The 16631-nt window shown below is 38.5% G+C and overlaps 2 protein-coding genes across 2 annotated transcripts; one reads left to right on the top strand and one right to left on the bottom strand.

The window, feature by feature from the left end:
• The first annotated feature begins 2839 nt into the window (after positions 1-2839).
• On the top strand, positions 2840-5536 carry LOC134672931 (uncharacterized). The gene is made up of 3 exons (XM_063530885.1): positions 2840-2941; positions 3722-5222; positions 5493-5536. The coding sequence occupies exons 1-3, from the start codon at positions 2840-2842 to the stop codon at positions 5534-5536; spliced, it is 1647 nt and encodes a 548-aa protein (XP_063386955.1).
• Positions 5537-6446: 910 nt separating this feature from the next.
• LOC134677769 (E3 ubiquitin-protein ligase RNFT2) lies at positions 6447-15944 on the bottom strand. The gene is made up of 7 exons (XM_063536199.1): positions 15622-15944; positions 14142-14474; positions 13317-13471; positions 11908-12178; positions 10953-11102; positions 10418-10483; positions 6447-9722 (listed from the first exon to the last, which is right to left on the bottom strand). Exons 1-7 carry the CDS (start codon positions 15814-15816, stop codon positions 9489-9491), a joined length of 1404 nt encoding a protein of 467 aa, XP_063392269.1. The 5' UTR covers positions 15817-15944; the 3' UTR covers positions 6447-9488.
• Between the last annotated feature and the right edge of the window lie 687 nt (positions 15945-16631).

Raw genomic sequence — 16631 nt, 5'->3', positions numbered from 1 at the left:
GGAAAAGTAATTTCAGCGTTTTGTAAAATTCATCCCCTAACAGGGTTAAAAAGGGGTTGAAAGTTTGAATCCATTACAAATCCGAGTAGACACACATTTCTTATTGGCTCCCAGGCTTGAAATGCTTAGAATTACTCAAGGAACATATGTGATGAAGCTCATAGCTTAATAAAAAATTTTTGGGTCAACTTTATAACTGCTTCCGCTAATATTGTTGTTTTTCTGTTTACGTTAACCCTTTTCCAGGCCGCACCAATCTACAAGGTTTTCCCAGTAAATTTAAATATATATTCCAATTAATCCAGCTTTGATAATTCATTTGAAGACCAGTAACATTTCCCGAAATTTCATTCTAATTTGAACCTTAAATCGGAATGCTAAAGTTGAAATTCTATTTGCGCGTATGTGGTCGATAAATGATTCTATGCCTGGAAAAGGATTGAAGCATAAAAACAATGTCAATCACAAACTAGTGGTAAACGCGTAACAATATTCAAATGCCGCTTTACAATATCTGAGAGTAGAGGAAAATTAGGTTTATTTCTGGATGATTACTGTTTATGCAAACAGATTTCATTATCATCGCTTTTGTAATGTCTGTTTATCTCAAATATGGATAGTACAGTCATCTGCAATAATATGTTACTCTTCGAAGGCCGCAAAAATATGTGACACACTCTTATGGCTCTACAAATAAGATCGTGTCAGATATTTTTGCAGCCTTCGCTGTGTAACATATTATTGCAGTACCTACATACATAATAGAAGCAAAAGTAAAGTTTGGCAATCTGACTAGGCAAATGGTTATAAACTCAAAACGAGATGATGACGCGACGTGTACTTCCGTATGGAGAATCAACATAAATATGTACATCTTGATTTGTGCAAGTGTGCTTATAATAACTACTAATAGAGCAATGATTCATAATTAAATATAAAATAAATAACATGATTCATGATTTTTATCACAATGTCCTTATATATAACTATTTAAATAATTTACATGTTTTAAGTTGCGGCAAACAACGCAACGCGAAACTGGGTTCCTAGTTGATTACGGAAGTACGGAACCCTAATAACAGGCGTTAATTAGTGAATTTGTATACTTAATGAAACTGCAATACAATAATAGTGTTCTGTGCGGAAAGAGAAGTGTCGTGAAATGTATGGGCTCCCTTACATTCCACGACTCTTCTCTTTCCGCACAAACTCTAAGTATTCGTAAGCTCTATGGTAGGTACAAAATTATGAAGATCGTTTAGGGCTATAACCGCGAAAATCGATTTTCGCAAATTGCGGGGCCTTTTCTCTGTCACTCTAATTACGCCTTCGTTGGAGTAAAAGAGAAAGATCCCCGCAATTTGCGAATGTCGGTTTTCGCGGTAGCCGCTTAGATACGATTAGCTAGGTTTAAGCGAGAACATTAAAACTTTAATGATGTTTTGTAAATTACGTTTGTCAATCTCATTATGTATTCAAAATGTAATGAAAGGTCTAGCTAGCGAAACACTATTCCATATGTTACTAGAAAAATTAAAAGTATTTTTTTGGTTTGCCATTATTATACATATTATTACTTTTAAGTTCCAACAAGTATGTCACCAACGCAAGCGATTTTCAGATCTATGACATTGTTCACTGATTGAATGGGCGAGTTACTATTGTTGTGGCGTGGAATTTATTGAAATTAGGATATTTAATTATTCTATAATAATCATTAATATATTTGTTTTGGCATTTTTTGGATCATGGAGTTAACCTAAAAACATTCTATATTACTAAATTGAGCCGAAAACTATAACTTAAATGCGATTAAAATCATATTTTTGTCTTCAGTTCTTTTCATAGGACTGAAATCTGGAGTCGTTAATTTATGTTTTGCGATATCTACCTTAAAATTTCTTATGAAAGTGTAATTACATTTCATGATACCACAGATCAGAGGTATGTGAATTATTCAAATAAATTAGGAATAGACGTGATTTTAAATAAAATTATCAAAATAAAATAGACAAAAAAGCATTGCTTAACATCACTATGATTTTAACAAGACAGAGAGATAATGGGTGGTTAATAACCAAAATTATGTAAAAAATATAAGAGTATGCTTTCTCATCCATACTACACATAATCTAGCAATCTTATTGTCAAGTTAACTTGGGTCCTTGACTGTCCAGGGTTTTATGAATTTGAGGGTGTAAAGAATCAACTGTCTGCGCGGATTTAGGCCGTAGGAACACTGTACTGAAGTGAACTGACCATTTCTAAACCGTATCGCAAAGGGATAAAGGCTACCATACCGCTATCCCTAGTAGTATATGGAGGCGCAAATTAGGCGCAAAAATTGTTCCCAACGCGTCGGTTCTACAACGCGGTATTAAGATTTTTCCGGGTTTCGTATATAAGCTTCGAGGAACAATAGGTCGTCAATTCAAAATTCAAATCAAGCAGTGAGTGTTATATACAGTGTGTAATAGTAGTAGTAAGTTGTAAATAAAGTGGTGGTTTATACAGTGTGGTGTTATTTTTGGACCTCGTACATGGTCCTTCGAACCGGATAGTTTGGCTATTCGGTTCCAGGAGTCGACGGCAGAGGGCGCCGTCCGGCACAGTGCGGGGCTGCCGAGTGCAGTGCCGACGTCAACCACGGCCTGACGTCATCGGCAGCAGCGTCATCGCGTGACGTCATCGGCAGCTGCGTCATCGCGTGACGTCACGACAGCGGCGACATCGGGTGACGTCATCAGCGGCGAGTGCAGTGTGACGTCAGTTATGGTCAAGTGTGAGTGCCGGTGGTGAATTCAGTCTCAAGCCAGCTTCTACATCTGCAACGTCAAGCATGAATGTCACCGAGCCCAGTAAGTCAACCAACAAGGCTGAGGAACGCGTCAAACTGCCCAAGATTTCAATACCAACGTTCTCCGGTCAGTATGCTGAATGGGTGAGTTTCCGTGACATGTTTGTTTCGTTGATACACAGCAATAAGGATCTAGATGATGTCCAGAAGCTACATTATTTAAAGGGGCATTTAACTGGTGAAGCTGAACAGTTGTTGAGACACATTCCAATCACCAAAGACAACTACAGTACCAGTTGGGAGCAACTCGAAAAGAGGTATAACAATAAAAAATATTTATCAAACTGCATCCTGAAACGATTATTGAGTCAGCGTAACTTGGCTACTGAATCTGCAAGTGCCCTCAAGGAGTTATTAGATACAACCAACGAGTGTCTACAAGCGCTGAAGAACTTAGGCATAGATATTAAGAGTTGGGACGTTATTATTGTGCATCTAATGTGTTTAAAGTTAGATGCTGAGTCGCGAAAGCAATGGGAACTGAAGTCAATTGAACACAACAATGAGTTGCCAACTTATGAACAATTTCAAATATTTTTAGAGACACGGTTTCGCGCATTGGAGTTCATTGACCCAAAGCTTTCTAGACCCAGCACCAACGCTCACCAGAGCTCCAATACATCTGTGAAAGTCCATCATGTGTCAGTTGTGTCAACCCCAACTTGTACATTCTGTTCTGAAGCCCATAAGATTAGTAATTGTAAGGAGTTTTCCAAACTTGATACTGATGCTCGTCGTGGTTTTGTCCAGTCACATAGCCTTTGTTTTAATTGTCTAGGACCTCACCATTCAGTTTATGCATGCCGTCAATCCTCTAGATGCCGAATTTGCAAAAGGAAACATCATTCTTTATTGCATTCCAAGAATAACACACCAGCAACTGAGTCTCAGGAGTCTGAAGAAACAAATCACTCAGTTGTACCAAATGTGGTTGCACCTGCAACTGCATCTCACTCGTCATCTGATGATGAGCGCACCACTACCAACATTAAAAACCACTTTTCGACAGCTCATAGGTTGGTTTTATTACCAACAGCATTGGTTAATGCCATGTCGAAATCTGGTCAACTCATAACACTCAGGTGCTTTATCGACCAAGGATCAGAAGAGTCGTTTATCACAGAATCTGTGGTTCATCTGCTCGGACTTTCCAGGATTCCCCACAAAAGCACAATCACGAGACTATGCGAAGATGAAGAGGAGAGTTCCCTGAGCTCTAACTCGTCGGTGAATATAACAATCACATCTCGCGTAGACTCTGATTTTAATGTAAACGTAAATGCTTTTGTATTAAGCAAACTCACATTGAATCTTCCAGAGAAACGAGTCAATGTTGAGTCTTGGTCCGAGCTGTCTAGTGTAAATTTAGCGGATGCAACATTCAATGAACCGGGACAAATCGACTTGCTACTTGGTGGAGAAGTTTATAGTCAAATACTCATGGGCGGTGTTCTCAAAACTCCACAGGGAGGACCCATCGCTCAGCAAACTTCCTTAGGTTGGATCATTTCCGGGCCGGTTCGCTCAGGTGAGTCGGAGTTACACAATAAGATCAGAAATAACTATATTCATGTCAATGACAACGAGCTTCTGAAGAAGTTTTCAGAGCTTGAGGCTGATCCTATTGCGCCAGATCCCAAGCACAAACACACTAAGGAAGAAGAGAAGCAAGAAGAATCTTTTGCTACCACTACTAACCGGGATTGTAGTGGTAGGTATTCATTCAAGTTACCCTTCTGCGAAGAAAATACACGGCACTGCAGGTGCACTGAAGGGAAACATTATCTCGCAGCAGTTAAACGATCCAATTCACTCGACAGAAAAATCGAGCAAGAACCACAGTTGAAGGAGAGGTACATGAATAACATCAAGGAGTACGAAGAGCTTAGCAACGTGAAAATGGTTTCGAATGAAGTACAACCCAAACTAGAAGTTGTGTGCCTTCCCCAAAATGCTGTTACTCCAGAAGACAAAATGGTACCGATAATTTTCGATGTCTCATGCTCAGGAATAAACAGGTTGGCAAAAGTAATCGCCGCAGATGTTGAGTCCAAGCAAAGCTTACGGCGAGATGGTCAAGACGAAGCAGCCGTGGCACCTTATCTGGCTGTTAAAACACTGCAGCAAGTTGCACCTGAGCGCAAAGAAGTATATCATTGGGTAGCAGGAGACAGAGTGTTGAAAGAATTTAGTGTGGATGACCTCCTGTCAGACTGTGAGACTGTGGGAGAAGAAAAACGACCATACAAAGAACTCAACGGATCAATAAGTAAAGCAGGTTTCGAAAAAGCAACTTTGAATCAAGATTATAGATATGAAGTAGACAATATGGAGACTGAGCTGGGCACAACAGTGAAGAATTTGGGTAGGACTTGGCATCAAAGGGACGTCAGATTCGAATATTCCCTTGCAGTTCAATTACTAACAATAAAGTTTTGTGCAATGAAAAGACGGATGACACGGAGACGGATGGATTACATGGACATATCCTGGTTAATTGACCTGCTCGGTTGGCTGACGTCAGTTATTATTTCGCCGAATTATTATCAACCCAAGAGAAGAATAATAAGAAACACAACCCCATAACTGTATCAACTATTCTAGCTGCCTGAATTCAACAAACATTCTTTGACAGGACCTCTAATGTTGGAACCTGACTTCGATGCGAAACGTCGATAATCTCAGAAGATAGCGGTCAACTCAGAAAATGTGCAAGATTTTAATTTCATTTGTCGAGTGGCATTTTTATCGTCCATCCAAGTTTCGTCAATCCTGAGGCAATTGTTGGTGTCGTTGTTTTATCCAATTTAGACTGTTCCTGCATTTGGATGGTTGTATGGCATTCAAACATAAAACATTCAGGTGCGAACAATATCACACGAGTATTCAGTTTGAGTAAACACATAAAAATGGGCTGTAAATAAACTGTTTCCTTGTTATTAAGTATTGTTATTGAAACTATTTTCTTTGTTATTTACTCTCAATCTTATTGTTTTAGGTAAATGCAAAGGGCATGTTAATTTTGTGTTCACGTTATCACTTGCCTTTGCTTTTATTTGTTATATCATGCCATGGTGGGTGGAATTAAGAACAAACTGCCCTTTGTTCTTGGTGGGCGGAATGTTGAAGCCGTATATTTTAATGTGTATGAATTTCTTTAATACTTCACAGTTTCACATAATGCATTCATAGATGGCGTTAGTAGTAGCGATTTTGGAAATTTATTATGGTTATTTTTGTTGGCAATTCATTCTAAAATATTTGTAAAATTATTTGGAATAACATGTTTGTAATATTTTGCATTAAAATTCACATTTTATCAATTTGTTATTATAGGAAATTAATTACCAAATAAATCAAAAGATGGCACTTTGTTCCCAACGCGTCGGTTCTACAACGCGGTATTAAGATTTTTCCGGGTTTCGTATATAAGCTTCGAGGAACAATAGGTCGTCAATTCAAAATTCAAATCAAGCAGTGAGTGTTATATACAGTGTGTAATAGTAGTAGTAAGTTGTAAATAAAGTGGTGGTTTATACAGTGTGGTGTTATTTTTGGACCTCGTACACTATGATTTTAACAAGACAGAGAGATAATGGGTGGTTAATAACCAAAATTATGTAAAAAATATAAGAGTATGCTTTCTCATCCATACTACACATAATCTAGCAATCTTATTGTCAAGTTAACTTGGGTCCTTGACTGTCCAGGGTTTTATGAATTTGAGGGTGTAAAGAATCAACTGTCTGCGCGGATTTAGGCCGTAGGAACACTGTACTGAAGTGAACTGACCATTTCTAAACCGTATCGCAAAGGGATAAAGGCTACCATACCGCTATCCCTAGTAGTATATGGAGGCGCAAATTAGGCGCCACGCTATTGGCTATGTGCGAAGTTGGTGGTGGAGGAAATACAAGCGACACCAACACACGATGTGGTGAAAATATGAAGTTTCCTAGGACGATATCTTCATGCTATTTGTCAGCTGCGAACTGTCAAATGAGCAACTTTCCCACGCCCACTAGGGTGGCGCCACAGCCATGCACGGAGTGAATAACCTCCAATATTAACTTGCATCGCAGTCGCAAAGGCCACTGAAGCGTATTTTAGTCAACCTTATTCCTCAGTGATAAGGTCCAATTCTATTTGTATGGTAATATGTAATATGGTCATCGTTTGTAATATTTAGGTAAATACGTAAATATTAAAACGAAATTGAAAAAAAAAACCATGTTTATCACTGCCGCACAAAGTGGGAAATTATTCTGAAATCAATCATTCTACAGTAGCTATGTGGCAAGTAAGAAACTCCAAAAGCAGCCTTGTAATTTCAGAATGCTGGTTTAATAATTCAAGTATCCAGCAGTGTATATACACTGTATCATACAGTGCCAATACTGTACTAGTTACCACCAAGTAGGTGGGGAAAAAGTTGTTACCACTGGTGACAACTCGCTGGTAACTAGTAAGAATAGGTAACCCTAATTTTTTGAACATTTTTATCGACCTACCTTAATGGTTTTAAGGGAACAATTTCGACAAATCCGTGGTTCAAATCTATCCCACTTTACTGTCTGTGCCCATAGATTACGTAATACCAGAGAAGACGCTCCACGAACTATTACTGCTCTAGGTAGTTATCAGTTTATTCCTTGTCATTAAAAAGGAACGTTAACCCCACCGCGTGACAAATATAAAATGTTTTTAAACACTAACGTTTCTTCTGTAATTTCACGTAATCTGTGTTATAGCACATGACACCACTACTGTATGTACAACAAGGATAGTAAGAAAATATAGCTTTAAACACTATCTACACTGACCAATATAATATCACGGTTACGGTAAGGCCGGCCGGGACACTGACGGACCGGCTTGCATTCAGCCACAAACATATCTAACATACAGGTAAATATACCTCACTATATATATCAGTAAACAAGGACAGAAGGACTATAGACGTAAAATTATCACAAAAATAGGTTATTGAAGCAGAATACATAGATTAAATAACGAACTGACACAAAAAGGCTTCCTACAAGACAATATTCAAATAATATTTTCGCAAATGGACGCCCGCTTGAACTCAGAGATAGTCAACTTTTAGGCCAATCTTCGCCGGCGTGACGAATTTAGATCCGTGTTAGTAGGCTTTGAATTCTCTTTTCTCTTCTTTGTACGAGTATTAATCAAAACTCCACGGATCTGTCCACGGTCTGGTGTAAGTGCGAAAGGATAAAGAGCATTTTATATAACTTGAGTACTAGGGTGGGCCGATTTTGTATGGAAGAAAATAAATATTCAAAACTCATATCGTAATAGGTATCAAAAGTTGCGTAATAATGCGTAGATTACAGTTCTAGCAAAAATAATCAAAATAGGTATTATTTTTAGCCCTCTACCAGCCGACGAAGAAAAAAAAAATTGGGCAAAATTTAAAAAAAATTAAAAATATTGGATGGCTCTTATTTATTAAAATTATTATAATATAACATAAATAGACCATTAACTAACCTAATTCAGTAGTATTTAGTTCTTAACTTTCACTAAAATCATATAATAAAACCCCCCAACAGTTCATATAAAATACAATTATCACTTTATCGCATGAAATACGAGAAGTGTCGTTAATATATACAATAAATTTTTAGTTTATATTGAATATGAAAGTAGAACTGCTTAAATATGATAAAAACAGTTTTTGGCATTTTTATTATGCATTTTTACAATTATTCCTATTTTTGTAAACTTAGGCAAAAGTTGCGTTTTATGCCAATTCATGCATATTACGATGTGCTTTTTCTCATTGGTTTGCTATAAACAGTATATATTTTTATGATCTATTTTATTTTATTGTTCACTAATGGGCCTAGAATAGGATTCACATATAAATTTGGGCGTCTGCCATATATTAAAAAGTTTTTTTCCGAAAAACGCAATTTACGAGTACTTTTTCACTTCAGAAAAAAATGTTTAGGAGTGTAATTGACGAACGTTAAAATCATGTCGGATGCTTAAGGCATTGCTTTCTTCAAACAAAAAATAAAAATGAAAAAAAAATATAATGAAATTTTATTTAAAAAAATATATTTAATTTTTACACTTAATCGTTGGTAGAGGGCTCAAAGTAAATAGCTAGATTTTTTTAATTATTTTTCTCGTTATCTACATAAAATTACGCATCTTTTAGGTGGTATTACATTGCTTATTTCCAATATTTACTCAAACGGCCCACCCTATTGAGTACCTAATATTAAACCTTTTTGGGATGCATGAAAGTTATTCCGCCTATCCCATTTCTTTGTCCAATGGGTATTTTGTCTCACATTTTGCTTCATGAGAGAGTGAGACGCAATGACATTGGACCAAGATATTGGTTAGACGTAATACCACCCTGAGCTACGCGACCGTCACACCGGCTTGGCATTCCGCTTAATTAACCAAAGCTTAACCTAAAACAAGAATCACGCTAAAGCTCATTTAGAACACCCAAGTGCGTTTACCGTCCATACCATGCAGTCCACTGCATTCGATTAGGTGGCTTGGTCGAGCATTCAAGTCAAGACTTGAACTGAAAGGTTCGACCGAGCCCTAACTAGCCCTAGCCACACTATTCCACTGAGCGTCCACACTAGTACAGCTGGAAGTCAAAGGTCGTGGAGCCGTTCCGCCACGCATGGCCGTCCTCGACGGAGGCGCGACAGAGCGGACACGTGTGCTCTCTGTCGAACCACTCGGAGATGCAGGGCTCGCAGAAGATGTGCGAGCAAGACAGCCGCACGGGCGTCTTGAAGTCGTCGTGACAGATAGAGCACGCATCACCTGCAGCGAGGACTTGCTCGCTCGTTGGCTTCGTGCCGAAATTCTGGGGGTTAAATGTATAAACATTAAGGCCCACTTGCACCATTCCACTAACCCGGGGTCAACCGGGTTAAACCTGTGCCCTGTTCATCAAAAGCTTGTAACTTGTTATACAAGTATTTAGTGGAAGTCCCTTTCTAACAAAAGCTGTCAAAAAGGGACTTCCACGTGTATTACAAGTTACAAGCTTTTGATAAACAGGGCACTGGAGTTACCATGGTTACCAGTACAATTTGACACCTGTATGTTTTTTTTTAAAGTTACTTTTATAGGTGTGTAAATCTTTTGTAGTTTTTATGAAAAGCATATTGTAAATGTAAAAAAAAAAATGACACTTTCTTAACAGTTTAACTGCTTAATCCCGGGTTAGGGGGACCATGCAAGTGGCCCTAAGAGAGATATATGCAATGGAATCCTGGTTTTCCAATATGCAATACGAAGGTTAAGGGGCTACTCATAAATTACGTCCTTTCAAATTAGGGGGGGGGGGGTCTGGACATCGGATAACGGTAGCATGAAGTAGGAGGAAATGGGGTAGTATGAAGCATGATTTTTGGATGATTATGCGGGGGGGGGGAGGGGTCGAAAATCGCCAAAAATCGATGACGTAATTTATGGACAGCCCCTAACGCGCGTCTACCGGGGCGACATCACGAGCAGTAAGCTGGTAACATGGTAATAAAGTTTGAAATATCTTACCACACTCTGCAGCATGGTCCACGTAGCGTTCTTGAAGAGCCGTATCCTCATGAGCAGCTCAATCAGCTATAAAAAAGAAATTGTTTTTTTTTTATTTCGTATACTTAGCTGCCAAGGAAGGCTAATTACAACTTATTACTTCGCGCGTCCAATGATGATCACTATAACATTTTCCGGATACCACATTAATTTATTTAGAAATGTACCTAACATTTAAGTAATAAAAATACGATAAAAACATATATTTTAAATTAAGCCTATCCAAAAGCAACTTGGAAGAACTACAATTTATATTTTACTGACTTCAAAATAGGAATTTCTTAAAGCAATCCATCCTGCCACAAAGCCAGGCTTATCAAAATGATTGTTGTACCGCTGGAGTGACGAAGCCCAAAAAGACCTGTCCGCCCTCGGAATACCCAACTGGCGTGAAGTGGCGCAGAATAGGGCAGAATGGCGCTCTCTTGTGTCAGAGGCCAAGATCCTCTTTGGGTCACTGAGCCAGTGATATATGTATGTATGTATAATAGCCCACCTTAGCCACCACGTATATGGAGACGAGGAACATGCCGACCATCTTCTCGGAGCCCTCGTAGGACTGCATGAGGTAGAACAGCCAGGGCTGGATGGTCAGCAGGCAGCGGTACAGCTGCGACACCGACTCCACGAACAGGTACACTTTACCCTGGCAACAACGATATTTGGATATATCAACTTTTTCTTGTCACTCGTTGCCATGGTTACGGTCTTCTGGGTCACTCTTAAAATACTCGTTTTTAGTGTTCCGTACAAAACTTTGTTTACGGAACACTTATGGGATCACTTCGGTCTTGCAAATCAGTTAAATACGTTTTTTCGAATTTAAATCAACCAGACTTGATTTTTTTGGTAGTTATAAGGCTTTCCCATAATTGGACATCTACTAAGCATGTTTGTAGAACATGGTATGGCAGTTCTTCTAACAAACTATGATAGAAAACTGTCTCCTGGCTGATGGGACAGAATAAAAATAAGAAATAGTTGATCGACCCATTTAATGTGACATCCTGTTGCATGAAGCAATTTAATTAATTAACATGATCGTTGCGGCATCTGGTTTGTCGGATCCGGCAAGTAAAGTAAGGACGCTAAGCACTAAGAATTTCGTACATTGACCTGCTACTTCCTAACTCAATCGCACGCGCATAATTATATTGCTATGCCGGTCGCACAGTGTCAATCGACCGCCGGCGTCATCAGCGGAACAACAATAGTGTAAACCCCAAACTTGGTGTGAAACTTAGGGCTGATTTAGTCGGCGCGCGATCTCGCATGCGATTTTAGTTACATTGCAGACTGTTGGTTACGTCCAATTCAACCAACCGATCGAAAACCGCAATGTAATGAAACTCGCATGCAACTTCTTGCATCGTCTAAATGAGCCCTTAGTCAACGATCTGTCCATTTACCGTCGTTCGACATCACCGCGTAGTAACAGACATAAAACTCACCCTTTTCTGAATGGGCAGCAAGCACGCAGGCATCATAGTGAGCAATATCTTGACGTCGACCGTGATGATCTTGACGATGAGGTCTGTGAGCACGACCAGCCACAGCAGCTCCCACACGTCGATGGGGCCCGCGTAGGCGGGGAACATCACCACGTTCGGCAGCAGCTTGCCGTCGCCGAACACGTAATGCACCACGGCCACGAACCCGGCCGTCCACGCCAGCTCAAAGCCGAGCACTAGTATGCTCCGGTTCAGTTGCGCGGCGTGCTCTCTGTAAGTATAATACAATCATACATACTTTTAATTAAAACTATGGTAATCAAATTCTTCTAAAATGTTTTCGTTTTATAGTATTTCAATGTTCAGGTTTCTCGAATTTAACGGGTGAAAATAATAGTCGTTTTGGTACTAACACTTGGTATAGTGAGCACTCTACGATTTTTAGGGTTCCGTACCCAAAGGGTAAAAACGGGACGCTATTACTAAGACTCCACTGTCCGTCTGTCTGTCACCAGGCTGTATCTCATGAACCCTGATTGACAGACTAGACAGTTGAAAATTGACAAGCGGCGTGCCGTTTCGCATAAGGATCTGTATACTACAACGCCGCACGCGCACGTGCACGTCACGCACACGCAGCCGGTGTGCACAGGCCTTAAATGCTAACCCTAACAAATAATAAAGCTTAAACTGTAATTTAAGATACATTACATACTGTTTACTAAGTGCGTGCTTAACCATTTACGATCCACGTAGGTTTAACACCCACACAATAATATGATCGTTTTTGGCCACTACTGCATACATCTATACACGTGCTTAACTATTGAATTTAAAGCAAGTTATCAAATGTCGCATTCCATAAATTGGCATTTTCTAGATTTATCAGAAGTACCCTTGGAGCGAAACCGGCTTCCGACACGTACCTATTATAAAAGAATATAACACATTCACAACACGTTTCTTATTTGACACCAGTTAATGTAGATTGTAGATTTTGTGACACTGCATCAACTTTAATTTTATTGTATTGTATATATGTAAATTTTTTTTTGTATAGCCTATATTGTGTCCCACTGCTGGGACACAATATGTAATATATGTAGATAGATAGATAAACACTTTATTCATTTCCACAACATACATGGTAATTACAAAGAGAGATTTATTAAACATTCACATGCAGCTTAAATTAAAAGAAAAACTATTGTAATTTAATTACACGATATGAACAAAAAAGGACATAACCATGTGTCGTGGCAGAGAATTGGCGCTGGCTCAGCATGATGATGCGGCAAGCCACATCGCTGATACTCTGCCAGGACCTTAAGATAGGCACATTATGTGCAACGCTTTATGATGTACCTATATATGTGGCTTTAGTTCTATAGAAAGTCAACTGAACTCACCGCTTAACAGCAGTATTTCCATGTGAGAACGTGAAGAAGAGCAGGAAAAAGGCAAAGAGCCCCGCGCGCGCGTCGTACAGGAACTTGATGAACAGGATAAAGTAGAATGGCGCATACCGGATCAGTAGGTTCAGTGTTCCACGCACATCTACTACCTGCAAGCAGTTACAGATTTGATCCATCCTCCTAAATCCCTGCATACAAAATTTTCAAAAACAAAACAAATGCTTCTGGGTCTCAGGGGGCTATACTAAGATGTTCTAATACATATATCAATATGGCAAATCACTTTTTATTACAGAACGTATGGTGCTAGTGGTGCTACTTTACAGCCCTAGGGCGGGATTTAGGACAATATGTGCCTATGTCAAAAATTTAAAGGGTAATTCGCAACTTGTGTCGATTTAAAACACTCCTTTTAGTCATGTTTCAATTTTTCGCCACTTGTTGTGAAATCCCTACTTTTTGCACTTGTATCGTCATGTACTATTATTGGTTGCATCCTTAATTTAATTATCATAACTACCTGTAATCAATATAGTAAATATAGTGGAGTATGTCCGTATTTCTATGGTAACAATAATGGTATGTTATGAATTATTTGGCTAATTTGGCCGTCATTATCTATTTGATGCTGACTGTATCTAATATAAATTTTTATTTGAGTTTAGTTATCCCACAGATTTTTTTATAGTTATTTTACGAGTACATAGGTTTAAATTTCATTTGAAATTTCTGCTGTAAACCCTTCTGGGTAAAAGCCTCCTCCAGCTATCTGATGCTGACTGTACCTAATACTAATACATTGTTATGTTTTAGGCTTACCTGTTGCGTGCCATCTTCACTTTGGCTATCATTATCCACATTGTCATGTATATTGTTATTGTTAGACGGGTTGACAGACACATTGATGTCCTGGAGATCTGTAGCTGGCTCAGGAGCTTCAGGCTCCCCAATGGCCACATTACTCATTCCATGTGTAGGGGACAATGGCAGGGAGCCCAGGACCACCCGCTCATTCACTATGTATGTCTGGGCGTTGGGGCCCAAGTTCACATGTGCTATAGAACTCTGTGGTCTTTGGACTTCTGTTGCTTGATGTGTGCCAGGTGGGTTCCGAGGAAGCCATGTCGGTAGGGATAACCTTGCATTATTACCCTGAAAGTATTATTCCGAAAACAACAATTATGAACTAGTCTAGAATAAATTTTATGGTTTTAGTATACTAAATTATGCCTTGACTGTAAAGCCAATTTTTGGTCCAATAAAATATCATCACTTGATATAGCAATTTAACAGTGTCAGATTACAAGATTGGTTGACTGGTAGAGAATGCCTTAAGGCATTGAGTCCGCCATCTGTACCTTCATGTATTGTGCAATAAAGATTAAAATAAATAAATAAATAATAATGGACATACACAAATACAATAAAAAATAAAATTTCCACATGTCAGCATGCCATGGAAAGGAGTATGTTGAAGTTAAGACGAATACATAAAGTCAGAAATGAAGAGATCAGGAAAAGAACTAAACTTGTGGATGCCCTAAAACAAACACTGCGTCTAAAATGGCAATGGGCTGGTCATGTGTCAAGATATACAGACAAAAGATGGACTAAGACTGTGACTGAATGGACAGGACCACCTGGAAAAAGACATCAAGGAAGGCCACAGAAGCGCTGGTCAGACGACATAGTTCAAATAGTTGGAAAAACAGGAATAAATTGGATGAAATTAGCTACAGATAGAGAACAATGGAAGGTAACAAATAATACAACAACATATAAACAAACATTATATTCGCTGAAATAAATAAAGCTGTAATAATAAAAAAAAATAAAAAAATAAGATAGGTTCTAGCATTCAATGAAACTTAAAGTATAATATTTTTGTAGCACAATAGTGGTTTATGTGTCTGTTGCATAATGAAAGGCATTTATATCAGCGAGGTTTATGAAAGAGAGTTTCATGGAAATATCACAAGGCTGTAAGAAATTGTTCTGTTGTTCATCTTTATGCTGGTTGTATTTGCAGTTTTTGAAAAATTAAACACTTACTATATGTGTCTGTCTCCACAGACAAACAATATTATGAATATAGTGATCATTATAATATGATGTAAAACCATAATTAATGCAGCATAAAGATCAGATAAATCTCAAGGTTATTTTATTTTCTATACATAAAGAAAGTCATTAATTAAATGTTTACATATCTGAAAAGGCAATAAAAGATTTCTGCTCTATGACTAATCATTGTTTATTACATCATTATCAATATTCATTGAAAATAAATATAGTTTACCATTCGGGCATGCTCAACGAGTGGTCTAATCTCCCTGAAGACACTGCTGAGGCGGTCCCCGAGCCCCACATTGTTCCTGTTTGTTGGCGAAGGCCTAGAGATTGAGTCCAACCTGACCAAAACATTATTCCGAGGCGATACTTCGGATGGAGGAACATTTTCAATGTCTACGTTTATTTGGTTCGGCTGTGTCATAGCTGCACATTTGATTGATGTTCTATAGCTGTATAGCTGCAATTTTCATTTGTGTTATTATGCGATAGTGCGTGAAAAAGAAAACTATTTTTTGTGATATTTTGCGAATGCGGACATTGATGGATAGATGACGGCCGCACTTTGACATTTACGACTACGTTCAGAAAGTTATATTAAATCTAAAAGCACTAACAGACGGACATACCGGACCGCAACCTTAGAACGGTTTGATTTTGATTATATTGTGTAGTCGCTTCGTCCGGTACGCTCGTCTGTTACACTTAGAACCGTAGACACTATAGTCACAAGACTACAAAGAGATGGTCACGGCCCAGCAGGGAACCAAGGGAAAGTTCAGATATTTAATTAAAATACATAAATACCTAATAAAATAGGTGTTCCACAATAATTGAATTATTTTATTATATTATAATATATTCATTATAATCATTATCCATTAGCATTTCAATTATGTTTATGTTTAACGAAGATATTTTACATACTTAGATAACAAACTTAGAATAAAATTAACCTAAAATTATAAAACTACCTAAAAAACTAAAACTAATACCTAAAAAAATATATATAACATAATGTGGGTGATCTAGCCGAATATGTATATATTAGGCTAGATCACCCAGGTCCGAACCCTGTGGAAGGGTTCCCATAAGGCTGGCTGCGTTCCCCCTTTGGATGGCTATGCCGATCCGTTGGGCGAGGAACGAGCCAGCCCTACGGTCCCCGGTGACCTCAAATATTTTTTTTGAAAGTTGTCGAACTAGTTTATGGGCCCCTGGGCACCACGGTCCCAGAGT

Source organism: Cydia fagiglandana, chromosome 2 (genome assembly GCF_963556715.1).
Source record: "Cydia fagiglandana chromosome 2, ilCydFagi1.1, whole genome shotgun sequence".
NCBI classification, from domain to species: Eukaryota; Metazoa; Arthropoda; class Insecta; order Lepidoptera; family Tortricidae; genus Cydia; species Cydia fagiglandana.
The sequence above is the reverse complement of the archived record's forward strand: the minus strand, read 5'-3'. Positions and strand labels throughout refer to the sequence as shown.

Coding starts and splice junctions, on each gene's coding strand:
- LOC134677769 (XM_063536199.1), bottom strand. CDS start 15,816: ATGACACAGCCGAACCAAATAAACGTAGACATTGAAAATGTTCCTCCA. Junction 12,179..13,316: donor GGAAATACTGCTGTTAAGCG/GTGAGTTCAGTT, acceptor TTATACTTACAG/AGAGCACGCCGCGCAACTGA. Junction 10,484..10,952: donor CCATATACGTGGTGGCTAAG/GTGGGCTATTAT, acceptor TCTTTTTTATAG/CTGATTGAGCTGCTCATGAG.
- LOC134672931 (XM_063530885.1), top strand. CDS start 2,840: ATGAATGTCACCGAGCCCAGTAAGTCAACCAACAAGGCTGAGGAACGC. Junction 2,942..3,721: donor CCGGTCAGTATGCTGAATGG/GTGAGTTTCCGT, acceptor TTGCATTCCAAG/AATAACACACCAGCAACTGA. Junction 5,223..5,492: donor CACAACAGTGAAGAATTTGG/GTAGGACTTGGC, acceptor ATTCTTTGACAG/GACCTCTAATGTTGGAACCT.